Source organism: Physeter macrocephalus, chromosome 4 (assembly GCF_002837175.3).
Source record: "Physeter macrocephalus isolate SW-GA chromosome 4, ASM283717v5, whole genome shotgun sequence".
Lineage (NCBI taxonomy): Eukaryota > Metazoa > Chordata > Mammalia > Artiodactyla > Physeteridae > Physeter > Physeter macrocephalus.
Window position 1 is genome coordinate 3,821,365 of NC_041217.1, and position 13,892 is coordinate 3,835,256.

General features: G+C 40.4%; 1 protein-coding gene across 12 annotated transcripts in view; it reads right to left on the reverse strand.

The window, feature by feature from the left end:
* The window catches only part of NEK7 (NIMA related kinase 7), a 158,703-nt gene that overhangs the window by 60,903 nt on the left and 83,908 nt on the right, over nt 1-13,892 (reverse strand). For all 12 annotated transcript variants that reach the window (XR_003679293.2, XR_003679294.2, XM_028488287.2 and 9 more), the window contains 2 exons: nt 5,658-5,720; nt 4,021-4,131 (listed from right to left, as the gene is read on the reverse strand). Coding sequence is in view for 10 of the 12 variants with exons in the window: in XM_028488287.2 (XP_028344088.1) it covers nt 4,021-4,131; nt 5,658-5,720 (174 nt within the window). In the remaining 2 variants the exon portion in view is untranslated. The remainder of the gene's footprint in view (nt 1-4,020; nt 4,132-5,657; nt 5,721-13,892) is intronic.

The following is a 13,892-nucleotide window of genomic DNA, read 5'->3' on the forward strand; positions in this document are numbered from 1 at the left end:
TAAACACTACGCCTACTAAGTCAAATGGAGAGAAAAGCCACAACTATGTGTTCTACTGAAATGCATCAATCCATAATCAGAGTAATTCTGTTTGATGAAGGACCAGGTCAGATCCTCCCAAGTTATTAAATTACTCCCTCCCAATACAATTAGGTATTTGGTCAGGTCTAAACTATCATACTGCAAAAGGCATACATGACTATAATCAGAATATGAAGACATTCTACTCATGTGAATCTGCTTAGTCAAACTTTCTATTCTGAACACTAGTCAAACTTTCTGTTATGGTCATTATACTGAGATTACTGTAAGATCTACAGACTTCACAGTATTACTTTCAACCTTTAGAAGGGCAGCTCCAAGAGGATCTGGAAAACCAGACCCAAGAATGTCTTATATCTTGACTAGGCAAACTGATGGCGGCTCTAACAAAGGACAGGATCATTAAAGGCTTACACAGTAAAGCCCATGGGTGAGGAAGGAGGAATGACAGTACTAATCCTGTCAAGAAGAACCACTTCAGTACTCTACCAAAGCACACTATGTTGCTCTAAAAGCTTATAACTTACTAGGAATCAGTTGATATATTTTATTTTTTTAAAAGTTCCCTAAATAGTCTTTTACGTGACAGATACTTTCAAATTTTAATCTGTAGCCCCTGACTAAGGGTATAGCTATCCATTCTATAATGGATACTCATTGAGTTACTACTCATTACCAGACTTCTGTTCTTCTGAATCTATCTTACTAGATCCACAGGGTCAGCTGATTAAAAATTTCCTTGATAATGTCAAGTGACGGCAAGTCTGTTTGAATACGGAGCTGAGTTCATCACCACAATAAATATAAGATCACACTGACAAATTTGTCCTTCCTCACGGGCCAAAGAAATCTGAATCTGCTGAAGATGGAGATAACAGGGCTTCTGTAAGGCACTCTGGTTTTGAGTTAGTTTTCTCAAGTGTGAAAGGATAGGAGTAACTTTTCCAAGGTAAATGTCATAGGCCCAGGCATGCCTTGGCATTAGGCCAGGAACAGCAACCTTTATGTGTGAAGCAGGAGCAGCAAAGGAAGAAAACCAGATTGAACAAGAGCAAAAACTCTAAAAGACAATCAAGCCCCTAAATCATCAATCTCTCAATCTAGGGCAAGACTTTGTAACTGAAATTATCTGTTTCTTTTACCTGCTTCAGCAGGCATTTGCCCAGTAGGGATTTGCCCTCTTTCCTTCGCACTATAAGTAATTAAATAACTCTTGTACCTAAAGGTTCAAGCAAAGAATTTTATGTTAGTTGTCTCTCTTGTAAGGATTATTTACATGAGCTTTTATGTGTCTCATCTTGATAGAGAGCTGTTTCGTAAGATTTTCCATTTGTGTATTTGCATTTCTTTTAAAAATTAAGACTACACTTTTTTAATTGTTAATTAATTTGCAGACATTTTGTTGGTGGTTAGCTATCTGTGGTAGCGGTGGGAAGTCCCTACAACAGAAAGTCAGATCACCGATGGGAAGTGTGTCATCCTACCTCAGGACTTGAAACAGAGTCAGCTTGATAGCACTCTGTGATAGCAGGAATGTTATCCTCCTTTTATGTAGCGTTTTTATAATTTAGAAAGCAATCTCAAAACTGTCTCCATCTTACAAACGAGGAAACTGACCCTAAGAGAAGTTAAGCAATGAGAGTTTAAGTGGCGGCCACTGAACTCACACTGGAGAGCAGGGTTCTCAGCTACTGCTAGCAAACCCACAAACACCTTGATCAGAACATCTGCAAAGGGCTTGGAATGGAATGCAAACTGTGTATGCATCAGCATTTTCCGGGGAGGAAGGTCAAGGGTTTTCATCTGATTTTTCAAAGGAGTTTTGTGATACAAAAATTCTTAAGGGCCACTAAAGAAAAACACTTGGGTTTTTACATCAGACAAACCCAATTTCAAATACAGTTCTTCTATTTATTACTAATGACACTTATCTTCCCTAAGTGTCAAAATTACCTCTGAGAATTCTTCTGGTGAGTAAACAAGATAACGCACACAAAGCACCTAACACCGCCTTTAAAAACGCCTTACAAGAACTCCGTGTAGCAGAGATCACTGGTTATGCTCAGCTATCTGTTAAGAGACTGAATATACAAATAGACAATGGCCAGACCACATATAAAAACAGAACTCTGAACCACAATCCCCCAGCAAGCTGACCAGGAAACCAACCTTCCATCTTTAACAAGCAGCCCGGGAAGCCAGCCTGCTCCATCAGACTCGGAGGAGGTCAGACTGCTTGCTCTCCCTAGTGACAATCCAGTAAGCTAAACAATAACTTCTGTAACAGTTAGCCCCAAATGGCCAGGACTTAATAACTGACAGCTTCCCCAATTTTCATCCTTGCTTCCAACTTAGGACCAACCAGAGAAAGCCAAATACACAGCCTCGCCAGTCACCTAAGATGCCCGACTTGGAGTGAGCTCACCAACAGCTTCTGTGTGCCAGTGGCCTCCCATCAGGGCATACCCGAAGCCTCCTCTTTTATCCACTGTAAAGAGTCCCTCCTCCTCTACCTGCCCGAGAATCTCTGCCAACACGCTGGTGACAGTGGTTGGCTCCGTTGCTGGAACAGGCTCAGAACGAACAGCTCTTGCTTTTCTCATTTCGTTGGTCTTTGCTGATTTCCACACTGTTCAATTCAGCTTCCAGAGTAAGAGAAGTTTAGCTCACACATGAACAGCCAAATGAAGACTACACGTGCCAGCCTCCCCTGCACCTCCACACGTTCATGAGATGAAATTCTGGCCAATGGGATGACGCGGAAAACAGGGTGTGGCAGCATCCAGTGACGTGCCTTAGATACAGCCAGCCAGTACCCCTTCTCCCTTCATGCCTACGACTTGATCAGCTGTAATCAGGCTTGGTCTCCGAGAATCTGAGATCAGAACTGCCATATTAGCCCCAGAATTTCATGCAACAGAGAAATATACATAATAACACTAATAATACAGCAACAGCTTCCATTTACATAGCCTTCCTATACGTGGGACACCCTTCTAAAGTCTTAGTAAATATCAATTACTTAATCATTTAAAACGACCCTATGAAGCAGGTTCTACTATTATTATGTTTTGGAAAAAATATGGCACACAGAAGTTAAGTAAGTCCCTGGTGGTCCAGTGGTAAAGAATCCGCATTGCAGTGCAGAGGACACGGGTTTGATCTCTGGTCAGGGAACTAAGATCCCACGTGTCACGGGGCAACTAAGCCCGCGTGCCACAACTAGAGCCCGCATGCCGCAAACTACAGCGCCCACGCGCCCTGCAGCCTGTGCGCCACAACTAGAGAGAGGAAACCTGCACAGCACAACTAGGGAGAAGCCCACGCACCACAACGAAGAGCCCACGCGCCGCAATGAAAGATCCCGCATGCCACAACTAAGACCTGATGCAGCCAAAAAAATAAATTAAAAAAAAAGAAGTTAAGTTAAGCCCAAGGATAAGCAGTTTTTAGCCTACTGTTATTTGGCAGTTTCTATAACTTGTAGTGGAACTGAAACCCAATTAATATGCCCTTAGGAAAGAAATAACGTGTAAGTGGTCAAATCAGGGTTTGATGTGCAAGTTTGAATCTAAGGCCCACTTTCTTCTCTGAGCATCCCTCCCAGGAGCAGGGACAGCCCAGGTCAGGCTGCTCTACAATCTCCCACCAGCCCCTCTGTATGAGGTCCAGAGATGCAGGACTGAGGGAGCTCTGGCCGCAGAAATCAAGCTGCAAAACTATAACTTCAGCTTACAGAAGACGAGCCCTTGGTCTATTTCCAGGTTGGTCCTGGGGTGTTCACACATCCAGTGTGACTTCACCAGGTATCTAGCTTCATAATCATAATCATCACTACTGCCTACCACTTATTACAGGGCTACCGTATGTTAAGCACCGCGTTGAGGTCTTTAAAGTAGCTAACATGCCTATATTTTTAACCTACAACTCTATTAGAAAAAATAAATCTTCAGTTTAAAAAAAAACAAAAAACCTTACCTTTATCATTCTGGATAGATCACCAGCATCTGCTAATTCCAAAACTATGTTTAGTTCATTATCTTCAATGAATGATGCATAATATTTAATTACATTAGGATGGTTGAGTTGCTGAGAAAATAAAAAAAAACAGGCATCAAAAAGTTTTCTTACTGTAAATTCCCAAGAATCACAGTTTCATAACTTAAGAATAAAGTTAGTTACTGCATTTCAGTTTTAAGTTACAGAAATCTTAACATGACTATATTTTTCTTTAATCTAGTGAATTTTGAAATAAGTACTGTACTTATTGAAAGTAAAACGAGACATCATTTTTATTTTAATATTTTTATTAGAAATAATAGAGTATATACTTAAAATTTTAAAAAGTATTGCTATGTTGAACAAATATATAAATACATGCATATAAATGAATGACTAAATTAAACTGCCAATTGTTAAAAATTATATCCTTCAAAATGATAACTGTCATTTAAGGCCACTCAATGTTAAGTATTCCTTTTTACTGCTATTTTGGAGTTAAGGGTGATCCTAGTATAACTTCAGCCAGTGGTAAAAATCTGGCATCTACTATATTGTATCTAAATATCACTTTTACATCAAATAATATAAATATTCTGAACTTATCTATGGGGTTGATTATTAAATTACCTTAAAAAAATTTCACCTTGTAGAAATATATTCATAAGTCCATACACATTTACAGTCTTTTTGTACAATCTTTTCATTCAATCTTTAAGCAAGATAACATAAGACAAATCATTTCTCAAAGAAACTTATTCAAGAATGATCCCAAAGAGTATACACAGGATTTTCTTCTCTTCTTTCTACTTAAAGGTTTTCCTCCCACATTTTCTATGATGATATATTATTTCTCTAACAAAGGTTTATTAAAGCAGTCACTTCATGTCCCAGGAAATAACTACAACAAATAGAACAGTGGAAAGCATGGTTCACTTTGATCTTACTCTTATCTTTTTGAATAGATCTGATTCACTTCGGGCACAAACAAAACTGGATGGCATAAAAATCATCCAAGTTTTATCCAAAAGTTAAAAATATAACATAAACCACCGAATTCCTCAAAAGAAATTTCACTATAATAAATGCAGTGTGAAGGTAACTGGAATGTCAGTCCTATTCTTTGAGTGGATGAGAAACAGAAAAGCTAATTCTGACATACTCTTTACACCACCCTTTCTACATCTGCAAAAAGATACGGAAATATTATTTTTAAAACGTGAGCCATTTGGATCAGTCCACGTTCTCAATATACCATACCTTGAGAAAATGCTAATATGCATTTACATTACTTAACATTTAGAATATGTCTAACTGGGATCATCGAGAAAAAATTTCTTCAATGTTTTATGTCTAGGTTATTTATTTTCTAGTTTGAAAAGGGGGAAAAAAGCTAATCCTACCAAATGTTCCAGTTAAATTATTGTACAGTAAATCCAAAAGGTAACTGCATTCTTCAATATATTGATTTCAAACTTATGTTACTTGAAATCAGTGCAGCAGCATAAGCTGTATCTCAAAAATCTTTTTGTTTTTAAGTGTGATATTTTAATAAATCACTTTTATCAACCTACTCAGTTATGTTCAAAACAGTCAACAGTTCGTTTGTTATTTACCTTAAGGAGATCTATTTCTTTGATACAATCAGCACGTGCTTTGGCGTCCATTAAATCAAATATCTAAAAATAAAATCCAGAATTACTTAATAAAATAGTAATCTATGGTTCAAGTTACCATCTAAGTCCACTGTAATACTTTGCACATAATTACACACACACTAAGAAGTATTCTTTCCAGTTAGCTTTTAGGAGCTGTGGAGATGTACAGGTATTCTATCCCATGTGACTAGAGGTTACATTTTCCCTCCAGAGGCAGTCACTATTAAAAATGGGAAAAGAGGGCTTCCCTGGTGGCGCAGTGGTTGAGAGTCCGCCTGCCGATGCAGGGGACACGGGTTCGTGCCCCGTCTGGGAGGATCCCACATGCCGCGGGGCGGCTGGGCCCGTGAGCCATGGCCGCTGAGCCTGCGCGTCCGGAGCCTGTGCTCCGCAACGCGAGGGGCCGCAACAGTGAGAGGCCCGCGTACCGCAAAAAAAAAAAAAAAAAAAAAAAAAAAGGGAAACGAGAAGAGCTAGATATTTCATGTCTTAAGTTCAAATCGAACAGCACGGAAGTTGTGAGATTGTGATATATTAATATAATAACAGTTAAAATATTGAACAACATGTGCTAAATATATTGCACGAATCACCTCGTTTAATCCTCATTTAATCCACATGAGGACAATAATGTTAGTATTCCCACTTTACACATGAAGGAAAGTAGGTTTAGAAAGCTTAAGAAACTGACAGAAGTTCACATAGGTAATTAATGGAGCAGCCAGAATTCATTCTCCAAGTTATCCAACTATAACTCAAGCTCTGAACCATTAATCTATATGATCAAATCAGGTCTAAAAGGTCTAATGCATGCATTCTTGACAGGTCTGATACCCTTGTCAATTTTCCAAGGAGGTGAAAATTGGTTCTTCAGAGAGAGGGTGACAAAATCTTAATCTTTTTAAGCACAGATATACATATGATACCTAAACAGACACTGTATCTACGGAATTAAAATTTCATGGTGGGGGGCATAATTGGGAAAAAATGTCGAAAAAGGTGAGGGGTGAAAATAAAGAAAAGGTTGAGAAACGTTGATCTAATGTAAAAAAACATAAAAATAAATAATACAATCAAAGGGCTCTTTAGTATGTGTCTGAAAACAAAGATATCGCTCAATGTTCCAAGCATATGGAAAATTAACAATAAATAAATATCTTAATAAGTCAATACTCCAAGCATAAGTGAGGATAACATGTTCATTTTCTTGCTTTTCCATGATTCACAAAACTGTGTTGAATGCCAACTTATTATTATGTTTTATTATAGCTACAAATAAGGGAACCAGCTTGCAGTCCTCAGGACGCACACTGTCAGGTGCAGACTGCAGACCGGAGCACAGAACGTGACACTCAACCCAGCAAGCACTGCTGCACAAAGGAACGTGAGGACCTCAAGGGGCGGGTGGCTGCCCGCGCTTCCAATGCTTGATTCATATATGCAGGAAAGTGTAACACACCTCAGAAAGACTTCTTACAGAAATAAGTAAAATGACAAGTTCCTTACTTAAAGGAGTAAACTCTACATTTAGCAATTTCATATAGGAAAGCCACTCATTACCCAAAATGCCAAAAGGTGCCAGAAAAATGATGTTGTCACTAAATAACAAATCAAACAACTATAACAAATATTAATGTAAACAGAAAATTTTGAACTTGATGTTAGTTACTGATATGAAACACACACACACACACACACACTACTTATCTATGATGCCATTCTCGGGAACTACCACTCACAGGGGACTTGATACAACTTGAAGAAATGTGGGGAAGTACAAAATTTTGAATGTCTTAGACCTTGAAGGAATTCCTGAAAACTTTTTTTAAGGAAACAGAGAAAGGATCATTCTGGTACTAGTGATTAAAATGAAAAAAAAAAAGAAATCGCAAACTTGGAGACATGTATAAATCTAATCTCCCAGTAATCAATGTCTCTATGATGGAAAAATATTAAAACACGAAAGACTGAGCGAGATGAGAATGTGTATGAGAGCTCTAGGAAACCCTAACGAGACACAAAATACAAAGACAGAACTGTGCCATGATGAAATCATGAATCTTTAATTCAACTTATAATTAAACTAATTCAGAATTACAAATTAACTTTTATCTTGAACTGAATTCTCAATCCCAAAAGTCACTTCTCAAACGCTGAGGAATGAAGCATTGCTGGCGCATTTAAGGCAAAACTAAATTCTGAACCAAATACTTTTAATTGGAAATTCGGAAGTATCTTATCTTGCTTTTTCTCTTAGCCAGCATGTCAAGACAAAAACAGAAACTGAATCTTCAGATTAAATCATTCGCAGACATAGATTCAAAGCTGTCTGATTCCATGAGCAAGAAAAGGCAATACACGTGAAAAAAAAAAATCTGGATTTTCATAAACTATTTACAAGCTTGTCTTCAGAAGGCATCTTTCCAGCTCTACCAAAGTTTCTTTGGGTTTTTAAACTAATGTTTGATAAGAGCAAAGTTATTAGCAGTGTTTAGGCAAGTGATTGGCTGATACATTCTTGGTATTCTCTGAATCATTTAAAAAGTTTTCTTTTGTCATCTTTAAATTTTGCCAAAATTACTCACGACTAATGAAACTGAAAAGGTTAACACTAGGTATCTTTGGAGGGAAAAGGCTTTCAAGTGACTTAAACACAAATGTCCTTAAAAGGGCATATGTAAATCTGTTAGGAGAAAAAAAACACTTAAAATGTAGCGAAGGAAGTACTTCAAAAAATATACTAAGAGAGTCTGACAAACCTGTTACATCTTACTTTAAATAAATCTTACATAAATGGAAATCTCAACCAAACATCTGGGCCTCACCAGCTTCACAGAGCCTGAATAAATGAACTGAGCAGCTTGTCCCATATTGAGGCCTGTTTCCCACGTGCCCTCCACCCTTCTTCTGATCTCACCCCTGGACTGTGCCTGTCTTTCCCCGTGTTCCTGCCCCTTGCAACCCGGGGGGCCACAATGACTTCTGGTTCCCACACTTGCTGAGTGGTAGGCACAGACTTTCTTACTTGAAGGATGGAAGATGGGTGAGGGACTTGGAAAATCCACGGCAGAAGGGCTGAGTGGCCAAATTACAATCATCGAACAAGATCATCTCCGAATAATGAAAGTCTCTACCACCAGCCCTTCCCTGACTCAATACACAGGAGGCCCCTAAGGGGTGGAGAGGGGGGCGGAAGTTAAGCCAGGTGAGTGCTCGAAGAGCTCTGCACTGGAGCCAGGAACCCCGCTCCTCTGACACCCAGGCCTGTAATCCAGCGGCCGTCAGCCTTCCTCTCTTCATGCACCAACGTGTCTGAACTTCAAGTCAAAAGACAGGACTCAATTTCTTCCCCGTGGATTCTTTAAGGCCCTGGCAAATAATGGCAAGGAACTAGATACCTGTCTGTGTCCTTAATTTTTCCATGATTTTTTTTTTTAAAAACCCTTTGTTTCCAAGGGGATGCCTTTTAACTCAACAGGCTAGTATATAGTGATCTAACTCCTAGGGCATCAATCAGCCCCGTTTGCTTAAAATTAAAAAGCTTTTAATATGTACCACAGGAGATTCATCCTTTGTTCAGCCTTCCTGAGAGCCTGAAGCTCAGCAAAGCTTAGTCAGGGCTTCCGGAGGTTCAGAAGCCACCCTACAGGGGTCAGGGAGAAGGCGGTGCAGGAGAAGCAAGCAATCCAAAATCATGACGGTGAGAAATATCCTGCAAGGAGTGGGAAAAGGAGATGCCACTGAAGGAAATAAGAAACGGGATATCCAGAAAGACAGGAGAACCAAGCCAGGGTAGTTCGAAGAAGCTGCGGGTGTTGAAGCAACAGTTACCACGGAGACGTCAGTAAGAAAGTCAAGCGATGACACTGCAGGAGAGGAGAGGCGGATGCGGGAGAAACGGGCAGCAGCTGAAAAAGTCTCCAGGAAGACAGAAGCGAAAGATCTTGTCCAGAGCGCAGGTAGGGAAGGGAAGATGAATTAGGATGGCTGTGCAATCGTGAAAGCACAGCAGATGGCAGAGGCTGTCACTGTCACACAGGAGATGCCCTTTTCCACTAAGCATGAAGGCATACGGGCCGTGGCTGAGGCTTCAGCGTAGCTGGTAGTTTTTAACTCCACCACTGACAACACTGTAATCGTATGTACCTGCTGGTTTGTGCTCTTCTCACTACCGTGGTTAAAATATATCCAAGTAGGGAGTACAAGAGAGTGCACTTCCAAAGAAAGGTAAGCAAAACTCCGAGAAATAACCTGAACCCTACTGTGCTAGCGGGTGTGGAACAGTGGCTATGTGTGAACAGGGAAATGAAGAAATACCCAGTGAAGAGAAACCCTGCCCGGAGGGTTAGCAAGACGGGAGCAAGATGGGGGAGATTGTAAAGTGGAAACATCCGCATTGCTCAAATAGCTGACACAGGTCCAAGAAACATACGCAAACAACTGAAATCAGACCTTCAATAAGAGGTCTAGAGAATATGGACTAGAGGGCCGTGGTCAGGATGAGGTCAAAGAACAAGCTTTGGTGGAAAGACAGAATGGGAGAGAAATGAGACGGGGAGATGAAGAGGGGAGGTGGAGAGTTAAGACAGGACAAGCAGAGCGCAGGGTGGGCTGTGACAGTGCTGCGAGCTGACCGGGTGCCGGGGGTGGGCGTGCGGAGCAACCGTGACGCCTGGTCTCGGCAGAGTCAGCATGGTGCCGGGGAAGGGACAGGGGAGAACGGGAGCAAGGGGCTGAAAACATATTTAAGAAAAAAAGAAAAGAAAAAGGGGGGGTTGCTGCAGACTGGCAGACAAGGGGCAAGATGGAACAAATATTGAACTGGATGGGCTTCAAGGACAGAAGAGAACGACGATGGCTGGGCACAGACTAAGGGGAAGAAACCCTAGTGAAGATGACGTGCCCGCATCCCAAGTCAAGGGAAGAGAAGCACCTTACACTGAGAGGATGGGGAGGTCAGTGGGGATGTCGAGGAGAGGAGAATCACACAAAGAACAATATTTACTCACCGGGCTTGGCCACTAGAAGCGTTTCTCATTTAAAAATTTTAAGATAAACTCATATAATCAAAACTTGCATTTATCTTAATGATGACCCTAAGGTACCGTAAGATGCTAAAAAAAAAAAAACTGTGAAACATCAAAAAATGGACAAATAACTAAATTACTTCATTGATGTCCACTGTATCAGTTAAATATTTTAATGTTAGTAATCTATTTATGGTATATATCCTAATTCATTATAACCCCCAAATTTTGTTAACTAGAATGCCCCATTCTCTAAACAACATTCAGTAAGGCTAAAAATTTACTACATTTTTATATGCCTCAAAATGCCTAAAATAAAACCGAAACTACAAACGAATAAAATTAAGAAGCTTTAATTTTTTAAGATGAAGTCTCTGCCTCCTTGACAAGTAAACTAGTATCAATTACTAAATTATTCTCCAATTTAAAAAATATATAATATATAAATTATTCTTACAAATGCTTCCTAATTTTCATTGGCTCAAGTATCTATTGAAAGTTTCAAAGAAGTCTATAAGGATTAAATAATGAAGTTGATAAAAGCTGCAGGACGAATTCCGTAATCACAGTGAACACTGAAAAAGAGACTGAATATATGGTTATAAAGTGTTACAAATATTAAAATCACTGTATGTGTTACGGAAGAAGCTACTGCCCACAAATTTCTAATTGCATGCAAATCCTAATGTCTAATTGCATGCAAACATGCAAAATCTTTAATCTAAAATTAACACATGTAAAAAAGCAAATTATACTCATTAATATACTTTAAAAAGTGATTTTCTTGAGGAATGCTTTAAAATAATTATCAAATATAAGTAAATATAAGTAAAACAAACATCAAAGAATATTTGTCCTTTCAGAAAGTTTTTTTGAGATCACCCGGATGAAAAGGGTGAATCTGAACAAATACTGTATATTATCACTATTTATGTTTGTTTGTAAGTATACAAAAGTGCTTTATACAAAAGTGACTCTAACAAATGTCACAGACTGACAATGGATGTCCCACAGTAAAACAGTATTATTTAGGCATACAACTTAAGAGTAAGAAAAGACAAATTAAGCATTAATGAACTAAGGATCAAACTACTTCACCTACGATTAAAAAGTCAGGGTAACAAAGGTCAAAGAACTGAGACACAAAAACCCGAAATTCATGCTATAACATCACGTCTACGAATTCCAATTACACAGCTCTACTCAATGAACTAAGTATAAAAAAACAGAGATTAAGGGCTTCCCTGGTGGCGCAGTGGTTGCGCGTCCGCCTGCCGATGCAGGGGAACCGGGTTCGCGCCCCGGTCTGGGAGGATCCCACATGCCGCGGAGCGGTTGGGCCCGTGAGCCGTGGCCGCTGAGCCTGCGCGTCCGGAGCCTGTGCTCCGCAACGGGAGAGGCCACAGCAGAGGAAGGCCCGCATACCACCAAAAAAAAAAAAAAAAAAAAAACAGAGATTAAGTGGACCAGATCAAAACAATTCTTTGATAATCTTCCAACGCAAAGAACTGCAGTTCTGAGACCCAGCCCAACGCCTGTGAAGACTTTTCCAACCTCCCTCTCACCCTGGGCCCCTCAAGGCTGCGCCCACTGTGGTTCCTCTCTCACTATTTTAGACGTGTCTTGGCTGCGCTTCCACTGGAATCCATGAGCCCCGTTATTGTGTTCATGTTGGTATTCTCAAAGCCTTAACACGCTAACCACTGAAGGTCAGGTGATCACTAACACTGGCGAAGTGGACTGAACGAGCATCAGGAAGGGAAGCAGGGAGGCAGGGCAGCAAAGCCAGTATGTGGAATTTCAAACATGTTCCACCAGTTAAGAACCATCTTAACTTTGGCAAACAAATCATGACGGGGATGTGGGCAAATTTTCTAGAAGGTTGGTTAATGTTGTCATGCACTGCAGGCTCTCAACCTCTTTATGATTTCAAAGAAGCAACGTGCATTCAGTACACACTCTTTCCTTTCCACACACAGGTAACAGGCAAATATCCAGGAAAGTAACCAGGGCTTCCAGCAAGTTGGCCACAGAAAAGTGAAACCTGACGCACAGGACAAAGTACAGAAGAGCCTGGAGAACTACGCTGAGGAACCGGCACGCTGCTTCTAAAGAGTCTCGTCAAAGATTTGTGGGCGGAGAAATGAGTTATAAACGCAACATTTCAACACATGAACTCAACCAGGAAGGATTCTAGAAGAGCTGGAAACAGTGACACGGCCCTTTAGACAAGTAAAGTAGGCTTAAAATAACAAATTGCATGAGGAAATCCAATGTTTGATTTCTTATGAATTTTCTGAAGAGGGACTAGGATTCTTCAGACAGGAAAAGAGTCTGGTCAACAATAGTTTAAAACATTTTCATACTAAGCTGCAGAGGTGGATTTTTAAAAAGGAAGAACCCTGGTCTTTATTGTTCAGCGCAAGTGTAATACATCACAAAAATCAATAACATGTCTGAAATGCAAATATATTTCTCCTCACAAAGGTTTAAGATACTGTCCCCTAATTAAAGAAGCTAAGAATATCTTTACAGCATCATTTCTCTCTTGTATAAAGGAGTTACGTTTAAACTAGAAGATGTCCCAATAGCAACCCTAAGAAGCACAGAAGAAGGCAAAGCCCAAAGGACAAACTTGAACTCGGCACAGCGGGAGGCAGCGGTCTGGGGTTTACCATAGTGTGAAGTGGGGGCAGCTGGAGGAGCAGCTACCCTGCACTGACTGGAAACACGACCATGCACATCCACTCCTGTCCATTCAATTTTCTGGTCAAAGGAAAGAAAGATACAGGCAACCAGAAACGATGTAGACGGTATTACAAGAGGCCTGGAAGAGCTTTTGTTCTTTCTCCCTCCCTCCCTTTTCCCTTCTTTCTCCCCTTCTTTCTAAGTATTTCCAATGACAAGGTTCTGTGATTTTAAACGCAATCCTTAGAGACAGAACTGAGCGCTGTCTCTCTGTGCACACTCAGGGTCGGGGGTGGGGGGTAGGGGGGAGAGGGAAGCCAGGAAGGCCACAGGGACTCCACCTGGATGGTCTCTCACTCCATCCATCTATCCATGCATCCACCCACCCATCAATCCATCCAAGCATCCATCCACCCACCCACCCACGTACATATCCATCCATCCACCCATCCATCCATCCACCCATCCATCCATCCAC